Genomic DNA, 13,930 nt, shown 5'->3' on the forward strand with positions numbered 1-13,930 from the left:
GAAAAAGGAGAAAGCTAGACAAACTTCTTGCAGGTAATGAGTTATAAGGTGCCACCCAGCAGGGATCTCAAGAACTTAAATCATAAGGCTTAATCTTTACTCCCAAACTGTTACCTTTAGTTCTAGAAAGGTAAACAAGTAAGAAAATTGTACCCTGCTACCTTAAAAAAAAAAAGTACAACTGTGGCTTATACCATGGAAAAATTTTTATTTGCTTGCAAGGGAAGACACAGACACACACACACACAAAATAAAATAAAATAAAAATATTGTTTTATGATGCTAAGATTAAGTATCCTTTTTCAGAGTTTAAAATTTCCTTTTTAATTGCTTTAAAATTACTATAATAATAAATGTGAATCAATATAGGAAAGTAAAAGATCTTCAATTAAAGAGAAAAGAGTATGGTATATTCTTCATTCTTTCAGCACCCATTTACTGAACACCTGGTAAAGTGCCAACCACTTTTGCTAGGAACTAGGAATACAAAATGTCTTTAGGAGAGACATGCTCCTACTGAAGCAGACCAATATAATGGTTTTCAACGTATGAAAACCAATATATTCTAATAGTGTATAAGTGTTTGCTCTTAACATCCATGGCCTGTGAACAAAATCTAACACAAACCAGCTAGAGTAAGGAAGGACAATTCATTAGACAGATATTGGGGTGGCTTACAAAAATCCAGAGAATTATAGACTTAGGATCACATCTTCAAGCCCACCACCAAAGAGGAAAGTTGCACCTGTCCCAGTTTCAACGTGAAAGCCTCCAGAGATTTTGTCTGACAGGTTGGCCTGGGTCATCTGTCAATGCCTTGGACCAACTCTGTGACAAAAGGGGCAAGAATCTTATGAGAAAAAGGGTGGGGAGGAGGGAAGAGAGTAAGGGCAGGACACGGAGATAATCCTAATTTTAATACTCAATAAGAGGGTTATATTACTCTGTAGGAGTATAATAAGGGCTCTTAATCAAGGTGCTTAAGAGATGTGTGATAGCTTGTCAGATGGAAAAGTAGAGAAAGTACTCCAGGCAAAATGACAAGGGGTTAGTTGTCTTTCACCCTGCAAGTAGCAGAGATTTTAAAGTTGGGGGTGGGGATGGATTGTTAGGAATGATACATCTGTTCTGTTTGTTTTATTAAAGGAAGGTAACAGGAGACACATGAAACCTGGCTGGGAACAGAGAGTCTGATGACAGGAAAATTATTACAAAAGTTGTTGGAATAGTCTAGTTAGAAGTTATGGGAGAGCCTGAAATAGGGGAAGGAAGAGAAAAGGTAAAAAGAGCCTTTGGCGCAAACACAGCTAAAAATTTTTCTTTCCTTCTTTTTTTACACCATGCACAGCTCTAGTAACATGCAACCAATTTTAATAATTTTTAAGTTGCAAAAATAGGGCTGATTTTAAGACATTTTAAATGACAAAACAAGCATTCTCTGCCAAATATCAAAAGAGACACTTAATATGAAGAAATTCCGTTGCACTACATAAGGGTTCAAAGTAGCAAAGCTTATTTTAACTTCGGTGCTTAAATCAAATAACCACTCATTATCAGCATTCTAAATAGGTTTCCTAGCAATTCAAAGTATTTCTCCCAAGTGCATTTCATCCTTTCAGTTCCCTTCTAGTGTTCTGAATTCTTTGGCTTAGCTTCTGGCTATAAATAGGACATTTGGAGATTTGTTTCAACTATCTCTCTACCTCCTTCTCTTCCTTATACAGGGACAAACACACACACATACATGCACCAAATTCTAAAAGTACACATTCGTTCATTCTGTAATCACCTCTAAGGTACTACTTTATTTATCTAAAGCTTGGTCTTAGATGATATAAGATTACCTACCTGCATATTCATAGAACCACTCTAAGCATCGCTTACTTGAAAAGGCTTCTTCTTCAGTCTTTATTCTAGTTGAGTCATATTTTCTAAACATGCTAGAAATTGAGAAAGCAGTTTTATGTTATTTAAAATACAGATACTGTGTCCTTTTAAGTAGCAGATAATTTTTATTCTTCTACTCAGGCCAGACATTCATTCAATCAGTATTTTAAATATAAACATTTTACTTTCTGCATTTGGAAATCTTAGCTTTTATAACTACTCTTTAAACTCAGTCATACTTAATGTAGAATGAAATGTTAAGCACTTAATATGTGTTTTTCTCTGATTAACAAATGATCAGAAAGAACTGAATAGAACAAGTATTTGAAGTATTCCCTTCTACTTCACTAGATAGATCAAATTACAGAATAATAGTGAGGTGGGCAAGAAATGCCTAAAGGTATCTTCTTCAATTGATGGCCTTAGAAATTACTCATGTCTCCCCATTAAGTTCTCCTGGGTTCTGCATCTTACATATCAGGTTGGGCACAGAGTTCTGTATAAGGCAGAATTGATCAATAATGGATAACTCAGAAGAACATTAAGAAAATGAAAAGAAACATCAAATCATGTCCAAGCTTCCAAGAAAAAAATAAAATAAGCTGTAAGGTTGCATGGTTTCTTGATTAGTGTAACCTTAAAAACCTCAGGAGAGAGAAGTCCAAAGAGGTCCTGAATTTTGTCATTCTCCTGTAGTTTCAGTATAATTGGAGAAATGACTCAGGAAGCACAGCCACCTCCTCTTGCAATACTGATCTTGTATTTCATGATAAGGAATTCCTTATATTTCATCATTACCAGGGCTAAGGACCAAAATATTCTCCACATGAGGAGGGGCAAGGAAGTATTATCTTTAAAATGATGATAAGAGTATAATAATTACAAGTATACCCATTTCATGTATCATATATATATGTATGTATGTATAGATGTTGTTATTGTTAGGTGCCATCAAGTCAGCTCTGACTCACAGTGACCCTACGTACAACAGAACAGAATACTGTCCAGTCCTGTGCCAGCCTCACATAGACAAGCTGGCAGTCGGAACCTATCCAACAGCACCACAGAAACTGTAGACAAAAGCCTGGCAATCTACTTCTGTAAAGATTACAGCCAGAAAACCCAAAAGGAACATTTCTACTCTGTAACACAGGGGGTCACCGTGAGATAGAATCAATTTGATGGCAATAGGTTTTGGGTTTTTATTTACATATAAACTGCCTATGTTGTTATGCATATAAACATTTGAGTATGGTTTTTATTAACGTATGGCATAAGCATATAAAAATTATATGTAATTCTTTTTTTTAATGAGCATTTATTCATGACCTAAACATTCACCAGAATATCTGCATGAACCACTTACTAGAGATTCTGGGTTTTAACACCAAAAAAAGATAATGATAATAGAGGGTGCTGAGGTACTGAAACAGCAAACCGCCAGTTTTGTGTTTCTTCTGTAGAAGATGCCATTATATCTGGAAACAAATGTTGACATGGGCTCAAACACTCAAACAGATACGCTCTAATCCTGGGCACAAACTTGCCTGTCTCAGCTCAGGGTCTGTAACTGGTCATTAACCTGGAGACTTATATATGATTCTGAAATATCTGAATTACTTAAAAATACTCTACATCAGAAAAGGACCAAGACTATACAATGAAGCACTATTCAGTAATGAAAAATAATTAAATACATGAATAAACCTCAAAATCATTACACTAGACCCAGAGACTAGGACTAGATGGTGCCCTGCTACTATTGCCAACCACTCTGAAAGGGATCACAATAGGAGATTCTGGATAGAGTGGAAGAAAAATGTGCAACAAATCTCAAAATAATAATAATAATAAAGACCAGCTTACTGGTGTGATAAGAGATTGGTGAACCCCTGGGACTATGGCACTAAGTCACCCTTCAGGCCCAGAAGTGAACTCACTCCCATGGGTCAACTTTCATACGATACCGACAGGCCTATGAGATGAACAATAACATTAGGAAGGTATGCACTGCTTACAACAATCAAACATAAGAGATCAAAAGGGAAGCATCTGCCCAGGGGTAAAGAAGGCAGGAAAGGATAGGAAAGAAGGACAAGGGGAAATGGTAACCACAGGGAGGAAGTGGGAAGAGTGCTGTTACACTGTGGGGACTGTATTATCACAAAACAAAATGGGTATAAACTGTTGAATGGAAAACCATTTCACTGTGTAAACTTTCACCCAAATCACAATTAAAAAGAAAAAAGAAAGAAAAGCCTATAGGCAGTTCTACTCTGTCACATGGTTTCACAACGAGCCAGATGGCAAACAACAGCAGTATCACGTACATCCACTTGATAAACATACACATAAAATGCCATGAAAGCTTAGGTTTATGCTTTATGGGATTGGGAGGACACATAGTACTTAAATTAAAGATTAAAGGATTAAAGAAATGAATAGGAATTTATCAGGTAGAGATTGCAACAATGGCATTCCAGACAAAGGGAATACTATAGTGTAACACTGGATATTCAGGACAAATTTAGATTATAAAGGGCCTTAAATAACAGGTTTGAACTTTACTAAGTTCCACAAATGCAAGCTGGATCCAAAGAGGATGTGGAACAAGGGATATCACTGCTGATGTCAGATGGATCTTGGCTGAAAGCAAATATCAGAAAGATGTCTACTTGTGTTTTAGTGACTATGCAAAAGCATTCAACTGTGTGCATCATAACAAATTATGGATAACTTTGAGAAGGATGGGAATTCCAGAACACTTAATTGTACTCATGAGGAACCTGTACATAGACCAGGAGGCTGTCAATCAAACAGAACAAAGGGACACTACATTGTTTAAAATCAGGAAAGGAGTATGTCAGGGTTGTATCCTTTCGCCATACTTAATTGAATCTGTATGCTGAGCAAATAATCAGAGAAGTTGGACTCTATGAAGAAGAAAGTGGCATCAAGATTGGAGGAAGACTCATTAACAACCTGCGATACAAAGATGACACAACCTTGCCTGTTGAAAGTGAGGATGACTTGAAGCAGTTACTGATGAAGAGTGAAGATACAGTCTGCAGTATGGATTACACCTCCATATAAAGAAAACAAAAATTCTCACAACTGGACCAATGCGCAGCATCATAATAAATGGAGAAAAGACTAAAGTTGTCAAAGATTTCATAATACTTGGTTCTACAATCAACACCAATGGAAGCAGCAGTCAAGATATCAGATGGCATATAGCACTGGGGAAACCTGCTACAAAAGATCTCTTTCAAGTGCTGAAGAATGTCTCCTTGAAGACTATGGTACACCTAATGCAAGCCATGGTATTCTCAATTGCTTCATATGCATATGACAGCTGGACAATGAGTAAGGAAGACTGAAGAAGAGTTCATGCTTTTGAGTTGTGGTGTTGGTGAAAAATGCTGAAAGTACCATGGACTACTAAAAAAACTAACAAATCTGTCCTAGAAGAAGTACAGCCGGAATATTCCTTAGAAGCAAGAATGGCCAGACTTCGTCTCACCTACTTTGGTCATGTTGTCAGAAGAGACCATTCTCTGGAGAAGGATATCATGCTTAGTAAAGTGGAGGGTCAACGAAAAAGAGGAAGGCCCTCAATGAGATGGATTGACACAGTGGCTGCAATGACGAGGGCAGGTATAGGGGGGATTGTGGGTCTGGCACAGGACCGGGCAGTGTTTCATTCTGTTGTGTGTAGGGTCGCTATGAGTTGGAAACAACTTGCTAGCACCTATCAACAACAACAAGTAGGAATCAGAGGGATTTGAAAGGTTTTTGAATGAGATGTGAGTGAAACAAGTAATCATACTTGGGATTGTTTGAAAACACAAGACTATTATGGTAAGTGAAATAAGTCAGTCATAAAAGGAAAAATAATGTCTGATCCCACTTATATGAAATAACAGGCAAGTGTATAGAGATCAGAGTTTACTAAGGTTACCAGGGTAGGTGGAAGAGATTGACAAAGGAGGACTCAACACTTAGGGGATGATAAGATTCTGTTAAGGGTGATAGAAAAATCTGGGGAAAGACAAGGGTGATAGATGCACAACATGATGATGCAAGGTAATGTTACTGAACTGTATGCGTGAAAAATGTTGAAATGGCAAATGTTTTGCTACATACGTATCTAGTGCAATAAAAAAGAAAAAGATGATGGAGGGCGGGGAATCATTACACTAAGTTAGAAAAGATCATCTACATGAAATGTCCAAGAAAAGCCATCTCTGTAGAAACAGAAAGTGGTCTCTTGGGATTGAGTAGGACCAGGGAGTGACTACAAATGCAAATGGGCACCAGAGATCTAATGAGGGTGATGGAAGTATTCCAAACTGATTTGTGGTGATGGTTGCACAAATCAGCAAATTTAGTAAAAATCATTGAATTGTACACTTAAAATGAGTAAAGTTATATGGGGGTGGGGGGTGGGGGGACCAAGAATGTTAAGTCCGAAAATGGTATAGATCTCCATCCCTTGTATGACTACTAAAATGCTATCTATCAATAAGGGCTCCTCATCTTTCTGCAGCTCTATGGCCAGCTTTTAAACTGGCTTTCCATGTTAAATTATATTAGACTGTGGTGAAAATATTGTTATGTGTCATCAAGTCAGTTCCAACTCATAGTCACTGTACATACAACAAAACGAAACACTGCCCAGGGTAAGTGCTATACAGTCACAAAACGTTATGTGATTATTAGCATTTAATGATTCTCTCATGATAATATCTACACCAAGTAAGTATCAAGTAACTTAAAACCAAACCCACTGCCATCAAGTCGATTCCCACTCAGAGTGACCCCCTTTGGGTTTCTGGGTCAGTAAATCTTTATGGAAATAGAATGTCCTGTCTTCCTTCCATGGGGTGGCTAGGGGGTTTGAACCACCAACCCTCTGGTTAGCAGTCAAATGCCTTAGGCACTGCGCCACCAGAGTTCCTTAAGTAACTTAAAGTGGCCACAAGATTGCTGGTAACTATTTTTTATATTAAGGAGTTGTGGTGATGTAGTGGGTAAGGCATTTGGATACTAACCAGAACATCAGCAGTTCAAACCCACCAGCTGCTCCATAGGAGGAAGATGAGCCAGTCTACTTCTGTAAAGATTTACAGCCTTAGAAACCCAATAGGTGTCACTATGAGTTAGAATCAACTCAATGGCAGTGGGTTTGGTTTTGGGGTTATCTTCTATATTATTGGTATCTCCTTTTAGACACACTTTTCTATTCATTTGAGATATAAACAGCAACATTGTTTTTATATTCTCAGAGTCTGCCTCGCTATCCCTCTATCTGAGTTGTGGCATATGCATATCACAGGAATAAAGAAACAAGACAAATTTCATCTAACCCCTTGGATTTGTAAGTGTGGAAACTGAAATCCTTTGGTGACTTGACCTACAAAGCTAAAGGGGGAAAAGTAGATAAGGCAGAAAAGATTAAACTCTAATGTTTTCTCATTGTTTACAAAAAGGAAAGAAAACATGACTTATTAAAATTGGTATGAAACAACAGATAGGTCCAAAATAAACAAATCTAACCTTTGGAGTTATTAGAGTTCACAATCTAAAAGTTAACCTCTTCCAAAAGAGAAGTGATTTAAAAAGTGTTCTTTGTCATGTTTCCTAACAAATTCTCACCTATCAGAATAAATCTCAGCACAGCTGATATTCCATGTACGCTGACAGCATTCATTACAGGCAGCTCTCAACACCATTCAGCCCAGTTCCATTACAAGGCAATTGTGGGACTTCTACTGGTTTTACTAGTGAGTGAGACCTCTTAAATAAAGAACAGATGCCAATTCTGTGGTCCTCAATAGACACAGATGGCAGAACCTTCAAAGGAAACTCAACACTAGTTGTGGTGGGTCAGTGGACTAAGACAGAACTTTGAAGTTCTAAAAATTCTAATTAGTTAATTTGTTTTTTATGTTTTATAAACCAAAACATAGGAGCTCTGGTAGCGTAGTACCTAAGGCACTTGACTGCTAACCAGAAGGCTGGCGGTTCAAACCCACCAGCCACTCCTCGGAAGGAAGGTTGGGCAATCTACTTCCGTAGTGATACCGCCTCAGAAACCCAAGGAGGGGTCGCTATAAGTCAGGGCTGACTCGACGGCACATAACAACAACAGCAACAACAAACCAAAACATAAAGTAAGTAACATTAAATAATTATAAGTTGGAAGCTCACCAGGCAGAACCAAAACAATATTCAAATTCACATATGCACACTTAGGAGACCCATCATGGACTGGGTAGAAATGTGCATCTTTGATGTGTATGCCAACGATTTTGATCGACTGTCTCTGTAACATACCTATCATGCCTACTCTTCTTGGCAGATAAATCGTCTCCAGATGCAGGTCTTCTCTTTTTCCTTGGTGGCATCACTTTACTAAAGCAGTCTGAAGAACTGCAAGACCGCAGACTTCCTATAAAATAAACAGTCAAAGATCACAATTAAAGTATGCACATTAAAACACTTCCAAAGAGAGGTAGACAGAGAGAGGTGCATGGAAGGTACAGGCAACAAAGAAGAACCCTTTTGCATGTACAGTTTTGCGTGGTCAGTGAAGGCAAACATTGATACACAGGCAAATAGATGGGTGGACAGGCTGAACTATTAGGTATGTCTATGCAGGGGGCAGTGTGCCCAAGACCATGTAGAGGGTTGGCAGACAATGTTTCTACAAGTGTATTTGTATGTTCTGTAAGAATTCCCAGGTATATAGTAGAGCTGACAAGGGACAAGGTTATAGTCACTTCTGGGCCACAGCCAGCTACCCAAAGGGAGCGAGTAGTTAGACCTGTGGGCTCAGGACCATAGTCGTATGGGACATCAAGCTCAATGGCATAATATACTACACAAAAACATTGTTCCACATCCTACTTTGATGGGTAGGGACTGGGATCTTAAAAGCTTGCAAGCAGATATCTAGATGCAATGATGGGTCTCTCTTCATCCAGAGCAAAGAAGAATGAAGAAAACTAAAGATGCATGGAAACAATTACTCCAAGCGACTGGTACATGCAATCCTCAGCCTATACATCTGTGAGACCAGAAGAACTAGATGGTGTCTAGCTACCACTGTCAACCACTCGGACCAACCAACTCATTGCCATTGAGTCAGATCCGACTCATAGAGACCCCTCCTTGGGTTTCTGAGGTGGTATCACTAAAGAAATAGATTGCTCAACCTTCCTTCCAAGGAGTGGCTGGTGGGTTTAAACCACCAGCTTTCTGGTTGGCAGTCAAATGCCTTAGGCACTACACCTACAGTACTCCTACTGTCAACCACTCAGAGGGGGATCTATGTAGGGGATCCTAGATCCTGTAGTGAGAGAACAATGCAGAAGAAGAAAACTCAAAATCATTACAAAAAAAGGGGGGGGGCAGGGGGAGAGACGAGGTTTGCTGGTCTGATAGAGCCTGATGGAACCACTGAGACTGCGACTATAGCCCCTAGCTGCCCTTCAGGTCTGGAATTGAACCCACTCCTGTGGATTCCAGCCAAACAAAAGACAGGCGTATGAGCTGAACATTTACATTAGGTGAGAGCAGAAGGGCTGTGTATGCACAGGGAGACAGCTCAGTGGGCAGGAATACATGGGAGGGAAGGACACAGGGAAGAGGTAACGATGGGGAAGAAGTTTACAGAGAGTTGCTGGATTGTGGGAAATTGCAGTCAATGTCATGAGACAAAGTGTATGGGAGCTACTGTATGGAAAGTGAATTTGCTCTGTAAACTTTCACCCAAATCACAATTAAAAAAAATAAACTAAAACTTCCAAAGAGTATTACCACTAAATTAAAAACATTCATGAATTTGATTATTAGCTGTAAATTTTATAAAGTGAAAAAATGGTTTTCACATCTTCTTTGAGAGAAAGTTACTGTCAAGAAATAAACATAGCAATGGCATAAGTTAATACTTTCTCCCCCAAATCATATAAGAATTAGAAGTTATCAAAACTTCAATTCATTCTCCAAAAGTACCAATATAAACCATCTAAGCTTTCAGCTTCTCTTACTTGTTTTCATTCCTTCAAAAGGCCCTGCACTGGCATCTCATTTCTGCACTTCTGGCACTGGCCAGCTAAACCAGTAAACCCGAGTCGCTAATGCATACAAGCACATCAACCCCAGCACTCTTAAGCTGCAAGGGATACTTACAAAAAACAAGATTTAGATTTTTGGGGCACTTTTTCATTTGTCTCTGTCACTTGAAGAAGATTCTGCTACTTTCAGTCAGGTTTTCAGAAGAGTAACTTCCATTTCGTAAAATATATTAAACTGTAGTAACAGACAAGTGCAACAACATCTAACACTTCTTGAGATGTAATTATGGACCAGGCCCTGTTCTGAAGCTTTGCATGTATTAACTCATTTAACCTCATAACAAGCCTGTGGAAAAAAGAACCATCATTATTGCCTTTTACTGATGAGAAAACAGAGGCAAAGAGGTTAGATAAGTGGCAAAACTGAGATTCAAACCCAGACAGTCTTGCTTCAGATTCTCTTAAACCATTATACATTACAAAACATTTATAAGGGCATTAAAATGCCCCATACTTGTACAAGTGCTATGAGATATATCATGTAATTGGTTCCTATAATACCCCTGAACAGCAGCTAGGATAGAGAGAATTATCTCCATTTGACAGATGGGAATACCAAAGGCTTAGGCATTGGGTGACTTTCCAAGGTCTCAGAAGTGGTAAGAGGTCAGCTCTGGACCCCCATCTCTCCTCCTTTCATTGGTCCTTTGTTGAAGGCCCTGGACTCTCAGTGAGTAACTCAGACAGGAGAGTATAGGGGTGATAAGGTCTCAATGATCTGCATTTGAGTTCCGGTTCTTTACTTACGTGGCTTGGCCAATCACTCACTTATTCTGGGTCTCTAGTTCATCATCTGAAGAATGAGAACTGTAATATCTGCCTCTTGGGATTTTTATAAGGAAAAAACATCCATTCATTAAGTGCTTAGGTGCCAAGCACTGTATCCAGATGTTGGGGATACACAGGAACATGTTCCCAGTGGCATACTGGAAGTATGAATGCTGTGCTCATGCTCGACTCTCATGCCCAGTCAATGCTCACAACAATGCTCTGAGGCAAGTATTGCTGTTATCCCCGTTTTTACAAATGAGGAAACTGAAACAGATTAAGTAACAGCAGGAAAACAGTACATGAAGCCAACATTCAAATCCAAGCAGTGCAGCAGCAAAGCCCAAGCTCTCAGGCCCTATTTGCTTACTGTTGCATCTACTACTAGCTGGGGCCATAAACGTACAGCTGGACTGAGAAGCAGTCAAGGGGCTGGGAAAAGAAGGTGAAAAGCTGGGCAGGGAGAAAACCTCGGCGAGTGTGATGTTCTAGAAGCTAAGAGGAGAGAATGTTTCAAGGAGGAAGTGATCAACTGTAGTGAATGATACACAGAGATCAACTAAGGTAATGAGTGAAGGCACACGCTAGATTGAGCAAAGAAGTGCAGAGTCAGTCAATTGGTGGGGGTGGAAGCCAGACTGTAATGAGCTGGGGAAGGATGTGAAGTAAGGAAGTGGACACAGTGTATGCGGACAGCTCATTCAAGAAAACAACTCTGATGGGAGGAAGGGAGTTATCAGTAGCTAATAGCCATAGTCTTGGTAAGAGTAATGATCAGGACTGGAACCCAAATCCCAATTGATATTTAGCTCTCTATCACTGTGCTAAGTTCCCAGGTAGATGTGCTTCAGGAACATACCAGTCAAAAGCATCCTCTGTTATCAGCCAGGACTACAAGGAACTCTGGTGGCACAGTGCCTAAGTCATTTGACTGCTAATCAGAAGTTTGGCCCAGTCAGTATGTGGAAGGAAAATGGGGCAGTCTATTTCCGTAAAGATTTACTGCCTCAGAAACCCAATGGGGGTCATGATGAGCTGGAACTGACTCGATGGCAGTGAGTTTGGTTTTTTATAGGGGTCCAAACAGTTAATGCGCTCTGCTGCTCATTGAAAGTCTGGCAGCTTGAGTCTACCCAGAGGTGCCTCGGAAAAAAGGCCTAGCAATCTACTTCTGAAAAATCTGTCATTAAAAATTCCACAGAACAAAGTTGTACTCTGACACACAGGGCATCGCCACATGTCAAGACTGACTCCAGGGCAAGTGAATTGCTTTACAGCCTAAATCAGGCTTCTGCTTGGTGACAGCTCAGGAGCTTGAGGATGCTGCTTGCCCTGTTAGCACAGAACCAGATCACAAACAGACCTAAACAGAATATTCTCAACAACCTTTCCTGGGGGCCCAACCTGAACCTGTCTTTCCGAGGGTGGGAGTAAAGGGTTCTTCAGGACACGAGGTACACCTACACCTCCCTCTCCACTACAGCAGAAAGAACTGGAAGAGAAAGAAAGAACCAGAGAAATTGCCCCCCCACACACACACACAATCAATACACATCTTCCTTGTACCTGGGGGCCTCCATTTTACAAACAGCACTAGAACATACAAAAAGGTCCAAAGAGTCACGTGGTACCAACATACAAGATTTATTCTTGCCTATAACCCACCGGCCACTCCTCAGAAGGAAGGCTGGGCAATCTACTTCCGTAGTGATACTGCCTCAGAAATCCAAGGAGGGGTTTCTATGAGTTGGATCTGACTCCACAGCAGCGAGTAATTTTTTTTTTTTTTTTTTTAATTAATGACTTGGGGTAGAGCTTGCAGAGCAAAAAATGCATGCTCACCTAGTTGTAAAACCTGCCACACAGCTCAGAAATCAAAGAGTTAAGTCCATCTTAAATCTCAAGGCTTGCTTGTCTTCAGTATGTATGAAGGCAAGACATTTTTTCAACACAGGCCACGGTTTGGCTCTGATCATCTGGTTCCTTTCCATGAATGTTTTCAGAACACAGAAACAAATGCACTTGTCTCTGCAGCCACAGCTAGAAGTAACACTGTTTAAAACAACATCTTCACCAATAAGGTTAATTTCCTAGCTCCTCTACTATCTGCTACTTCACAGAAACACTAGTGTTAACACCTGGCATTCAATGAACTCTACTTGTCAAGAGTAGCATGTTTCCGGTAATAAACAGACATAAGTTAAGCTACTTTTTCAACTTTCCACTACGTTTTTTTTTTCTTATTGACAAACGCTTTTGGATGAAACTTTTGCAAATCACTTTTTGTTCCTAAGCAGAATTTATTCACATTTGAGACTCAACCCATTCCAAATTTGACATTTTATTCTTTCATTTACTCTAATTGTTCATTTTGTAGTTGAGAGCTCTGGCTTTTTTTTTAAGTCTTTCCACTCTAATCACTAGCAAGTGACTCCCATGGGGCCATTTTTCACTTTCTCTGTTCACCTCACTTATGTCTCTTACAGTTCAGGCACTCATGGACTCACAGAAAGAATGCACCAAAGCCGTACCTTTGTTTGTGTTAGGGATCTGAGTGCTTCATACAAGTACTCTCCTTCGGAGAAACAGTCAGTTTGCCCCCAACACTTTGCATATAGTGGGGGTGGGGAGTTGTGGATCCCCTGAAGGCCATCAACAGATCTCTAGAGGTAGAGATGTACAACTAATAGTAATTTGAGGTTAGAGGGGAATACTGGGAGGGAGGGCAGAGTTAAAGACAGTTATGCCAAAGGGCAATGAAACAACAAAGGACTGAAGATTACAGCCTAGGAAACCTAACAACAACATAGCACAGTTCAGGTAGAACCCTAGAACCGTGAGGGAAGAACACAAAATTGCAACTACTACAGTCAGCGTGGCTACTCAATACCCAGATGCTAGGTTCACAAAAGCAGAAGACATAGCTAATATCCCAACCCCCCTACAAGGTCTTACCAGAGAAATACCCAAGGAATATTCTGGCCAAATGAACACTTTAGTAGAAGCTAGAATATCAGCTCCTGGGGCAAGATGGCGGACTAGGCAGAAGGATTACACAGATCCTCTTCAACAAAGAAAAGGGAAACCAATTAACACAGACACAGAAGATAATCTTGGACCCCTGAGCCTTGAAG

The 13,930-nt window shown here is 39.9% G+C and overlaps 1 protein-coding gene across 1 annotated transcript in view; it reads right to left on the reverse strand.

Annotated features, from left to right (window-relative positions):
- DCUN1D4 (defective in cullin neddylation 1 domain containing 4) overlaps positions 1-13,930 on the reverse strand; it is a 97,191-nt gene that overhangs the window by 65,226 nt on the left and 18,035 nt on the right. Inside the window, exons 3-4 of the mRNA XM_007955708.2 lie at positions 8,227-8,341; positions 1,849-1,940 (exon numbers count right to left, since the gene is read on the reverse strand). Coding sequence (XP_007953899.1) covers positions 1,849-1,940; positions 8,227-8,297 — 163 coding nt within the window. The 5' untranslated portion in view covers positions 8,298-8,341. The remainder of the gene's footprint in view (positions 1-1,848; positions 1,941-8,226; positions 8,342-13,930) is intronic.

This window comes from Orycteropus afer, unplaced genomic scaffold (genome assembly GCF_000298275.1).
Source record: "Orycteropus afer afer isolate SDZICR_OR568_19922 unplaced genomic scaffold, OryAfe1.0 scaffold00532, whole genome shotgun sequence".
In the NCBI taxonomy this organism is placed as follows: domain Eukaryota; kingdom Metazoa; phylum Chordata; class Mammalia; order Tubulidentata; family Orycteropodidae; genus Orycteropus; species Orycteropus afer.